This window comes from Pterocles gutturalis, unplaced genomic scaffold (genome assembly GCF_000699245.1).
Source record: "Pterocles gutturalis isolate BGI_N339 unplaced genomic scaffold, ASM69924v1 scaffold2621, whole genome shotgun sequence".
NCBI classification, from domain to species: Eukaryota; Metazoa; Chordata; class Aves; order Pterocliformes; family Pteroclidae; genus Pterocles; species Pterocles gutturalis.
In genome coordinates this window covers 34,669-39,582 of record NW_010102715.1, presented here as the reverse complement: position 1 = coordinate 39,582, position 4,914 = coordinate 34,669, and the positions used below count along the sequence as shown (strand labels likewise).

The 4,914-nt window shown below is 36.0% G+C and overlaps 1 protein-coding gene across 1 annotated transcript in view; it reads right to left on the bottom strand.

The window, feature by feature from the left end:
* Positions 1–1,005: 1,005 nt before the first annotated feature.
* Positions 1,006–4,914, bottom strand: part of SLC38A6 (solute carrier family 38, member 6) — a gene marked incomplete at its 5' end in the record, with an annotated part of 38,280 nt that continues 34,371 nt past the window's right edge. The window contains 4 exons of the mRNA XM_010086376.1: positions 1,006–1,125; positions 2,266–2,360; positions 2,478–2,622; positions 3,471–3,595. Of these exons, the coding sequence (XP_010084678.1) occupies positions 1,045–1,125; positions 2,266–2,360; positions 2,478–2,622; positions 3,471–3,595 (446 nt within the window). The remainder of the gene's footprint in view (positions 1,126–2,265; positions 2,361–2,477; positions 2,623–3,470; positions 3,596–4,914) is intronic.

The following is a 4,914-nucleotide window of genomic DNA, read 5'->3' as shown; positions in this document are numbered from 1 at the left end:
TTGCATTCACATTCATTTAGGGGAAAAAAAAAAAAATTATAAAAGGGTACATGGAAGTTTAGAGATCTAAGGACAAATTAGGGTTCCATAAATGTAAAGTTTCCTTTGTCTTCAACCAAAGCAGAATTTCACCTTTCAAGCCCAAACCTTTTCTGACACACAACAGTACATAAAATATAAAAACACTATTTCAAACATGAAACACTTGTAAAAATTGGAATGAAAGAGAAAAAGAAAAAAGGCTTTCACTGGAAGGAACACTGAGGTACATTGAATAATATTCAAAAGCAGATATTAATTGTAAAATATCTATTATTAACTGCAAAATGGAAATACTTTCTAATGCTACTGAAAGCAGTAGCTAGATGGGCGAAGCCTTCTAATTTAACAATTACTTCAGTATATTTCAAGAAAACTGAGGTATAAAAACTGTATTTTAAAAAACAATTAACAAATACTATCATGACGTGCCCATTAAACTGGGCTAAGGCAGTTGGTTTCTGGATCCATGTTAGGATAAATTAGGGTAAACATCTGGAATCAGGAAGTTCTTAATATGAACTGGCTGATGTTTTGGAAATTATTCAAACAACAGAAGTCTTTCACTGTTTAGGATAACGTGCATTATCCTAAATGCACACATCACGATATGCATGCACATCATGATTGATGTAATATCTACCCACCTCATTGTCCTTTAAAGAGAAGTTATTTCAAGGTTCTGCTTTTGCTCACCATGTGCACTGCACCATTTCTGCATTGCAAAATTCTCAAAGAGATCTTTTTACCTGTCATATTTCCAACATTAAAACCTAGTATTTTAGAATGGCAAAGAGTAATTGTCCAATAACTGAGGAGAGCTGTTCAATCTCAAGATTAAAGAAGGAACATCAGTCATGCAGTGAAAAAGAGCATTGTTTCTTCCACAGGCAGCTTTGGTCAGTGTTTTCTTTAGGATGTCCAGCAATCCATTTCAGCAGCTTTGACACGTCTCTGCTTCTTGCTGTCCTTCTGAAGCTCAGTTCAGAGAGCAGCAATAGGCTGTTATTGATTAATCCAATTGAAAATTATTAGAACTAAACTGAGAAGGCCAACACAAATCCCAAAAATAACCAGTGCACATGCCTGTGAAGGAAGGAAAGTAAAAACGAATGTTTTTCCGAAGGAAGCATTTTACATTTCTAAGGCTTAAAACTAACAATGAAAAAAAACTGTTAGAACAGGTTTAAACCGTGTGTTTTAAAACAATCTTTAATGTTTCAAATTTCTTCAACCACAAGGCTTAGGGGGGACCTGAACTAAGCCTGCTCTGGGATAGCTTCATTGGGAACTCTCAGAGCAGTCTGGTTTGCTTGCTCACACTATCCATCTGCTAAAACAGAACAAAACAAAATAAAACAAAAAAAAAAACCCAAAACAGATCATTTGCCCTTTACAACTCTGATCAAATTAAGAAACTGAATTTGTGTTTTACTCAAAATATAATTCAAGTTACAACTGACTCTTTACATGTTTAATAATAAAACCACAGTTCAAGCATCAGTAGATTGCTGATTGATAACAAGCCCTCAAATCTGTTGGAACTAATCAAGACTTTGAATTGTCAGAGAGAACTGTAATTAGATTTGCTTTCAGATTCCTTATTTTATCAATACAAGAGCAGCCCTATGAATCATCGGAATGGCAGAAGGACTATGTATAAACACTTTGTCAGCATTTTAGCCACTGTTATGAAGTTTCTCTGCTGGGCAGTGATTAAAATGAAGACAAGCAGTGCAAAGAAGAGGCTGCTGCACAAATTCCAGATAGAACTTAACCTACTACATGGCAAGAGAAACCATAAAGAGGAGAGAAAAAAATAAAAAGTAGTTTTTGAAAAGGCCTACATAGAAAACAAGCATGAACACTGTTTCACTTAAATACAGTTTGGCTCTGTCCCAGCTGCCCAGACAACATCAGAGTAATGCATAAAAACTGAGGAGAAATTGGATTAAAAGTCAACACCTGAAAACTATAGGGAAAAGCATGTATTCAGATCAATGGTCCGGCACACGGGCATACTGCAAGTCAAAAATTGCTTGTGAAGAAGGAGTTTCAGAGACTAGAGCTATCATGAAGGATAAAAGAAAATGCTCAGAGATTTTGTGAACTGCAATTAAAACAAGAGCTTTGCCCCTTGGATTATGTGCTCTACAGTGTATTAAGATGCATCTGAAACAAGTCTGTTCAAATACAATTAGCACACACGAAAAAAAAAAAGCATACCCCAAGCTTCTGTGGCGATAAGAAGTCCTCTCTGCTAAGTTTAAGATAAAATAGTCCAGGATATACAAAAAGCAAACATGTTGATGTGGTTGAACCTTTAAAAAACAGAAAGTAAGATTTTACTTAGAGCAAGATTGAAGTATATTAGCTTACTATAATATTTTTTTGAAGGAAAGGGAAAAAAAAACAACCAACCAACCACAACAACTCACCAACTACTCCAAATACATTTTTAATGTCTGGCACAAACATTGCAAACAAAACAACAATCGTATTCAGTGTTAAAGTGACAAGGATATGGCAAATCCACGACACAGGAAGATGAGAGCAAAATACCATCCAGACAGCTTTCCTTGCCTACATAACAGGAAGAGAAACATTGCATGGGTAAATACGTACACATACAAATATTTAATCTTATCTCAATTTCATAAGCTTAACAATTATATAATTCCTGATGTGAAAGAATATTTTTAAAATCAAAGTGCAAAAAAATTTAGTAACAGTTAAATGTTATGTCTTTCTGTAGCACAGAGTCTACTTTAGTATTAAAGCAGTATTTATCACATGGCCATTAGTCTTTAGGAATTACTCCTTTTTTCAGTGACAAAAGAAGGTCCGGGGGTAATACTTTGTCTCTTTGAGCAAAGGTCAACATATTGCCAACTGACATGTAATCTATACACTACTTCTATACACATAGTTTTGCATGCACCACTTTTGTTGGTCCTAACTGAATGAATCTGCAGTTCTACCATGGTACTGATAAACTAAAGTAGGGGGCTTTTGGTGAAATAGGTCAATATGTGTTTTTAATTTACAATTAAATTGAGTTTTCAAGTATAAGACTGTGTGTGTGGGTGCGTGCATGTAGAAAGGAAAAACCAAGTCAGCAAAACTCAATTTAAGAGGGGGAAAAAAAAAAATCAAACTAAATAAACTTTAGAAGTTCTGAATTCTCTAAATTGAAAACAATGCTGTGGGCTAGTTTAAATCTGGAATCTCCCTCAAGAGCACTAATTAGCTTAGTGGTTGGGTTGTTATTTTGGAGCTCTCATGGCACATATGCAAATATGTGCTCTTTGATCAATCACTTGACAAGTGAATAAGATACACAAGCCTAGATGTGACTCAAATATTGCAGTCTGCAAGGCATTAGCGTTACCATTGCTTATGCCAGCTTCAAAACATTTAGGAATACTTACTGGGAAATGGATTAGAGGGACTGTCAAAAGCACAGCAAACAGTATTGCTACTTTAACCGTCATGATGACAGTATCATGCGGCAGGTACCTGCTGTAGCCTTGCAGCAATTCAGAATCCACTTTGTCTGAAAACAAGAAAAATGAATTGCTTTGTTAATCATTCAAGTACTAACACAATCAGCAAGGCATAGTAAGCTTATTTAAATTGATCAATTTGCTTGTGACTAATGTGGAGCTGGGGGGGGTTGCAGATGCGCATCACTTGGCATTAATGATACACCAGGATACGTAACCTCGAGAAAACTGAAAAAACTTCAGGAGGCAAGTCCCTGTAGAGCCTCTACTGAAGCCAAAGCTACCTAAAGAGAAGATACAAATATGAAGGAGAAAGCATTCAAAAGAAAGATGATGTGACATGAAGTCAAGGATATAGTTAAACTTGGTCTATGTGTCTGAAACAGTCAACACTGGATTCTTCTGGTTGAACTAGAAGCCAGAAACAAATTAATTTTGCTAAATGGGTGAACTGCATTTCCTTTTTTCCCCCCAGAAACGTTAAGTGATATGTAAGGTGAAATTTCATAATTTGAAGGAAAAGCTGAAATTCTAATTTAAAGGAAGAAATAAATGTTCAGAACTACGCTAGCGTATGTACTTTTACTGGCTATAATTAGCAATATATTGCCGGATGACATGGAGAAGGATAACTAGCATCAGTTATACTTCTAAAAGATACCTCTTATTTTTTTTTAAAAAAGAACGAAACTATTGACTACTGAGACTTTTTTCCTATGCCAAATGAGTCCACAAGTGCAACACAAGGACACCTGAAGGCTGTCAGTTGGGATCGTTACAGCAGCCAGAGAATAACAGAGGACTGTGCTGGCAACGCACCCAACCAGGCCAAACACGTTGAAACGACAGCTCTGTTCTCTTCAGCAGTAAAAACTCGTGCACTATCCACCACCATAAGTGTTACTTTTGTACTGTTCAAGGCACAAGTGGGGCGGAAAGTGATGAATCCTTCACCTTTGACTTCTGCCTTTTTAAGGTGAAAATTTTCACTAAGTTAACAGCAAAACTCAGAGCCCTGAAAGCAGTCTGTTCCCCTGTTTTTTTTTTTTTTTTTTTTTGCATACCTTGACTCTATGCTTTTTTGGACTTCAGAATGGCCAAAAATTTCCACCAAAGTCCAGCCACCGTATGAAGTTTCAAATTCACAGAAAACAGAATAAACCATCTGAACCACAGACAGATGAAGCATGTCTCATTTCAAAGAGGGAACTCTTTTTTTTTTTGTTGTTTTCAATTTAAAATAAAATGTTTTACATTTTCTCAGACTGGTGGTGTAGGAGCAGGGAACAGATTCTCTCTGTTTAAAGAAATAAGTTAATTAAACAAGACAACCAAAAAGTGAAAAAAAGGAGAAGGAGCTTGCGGGGGG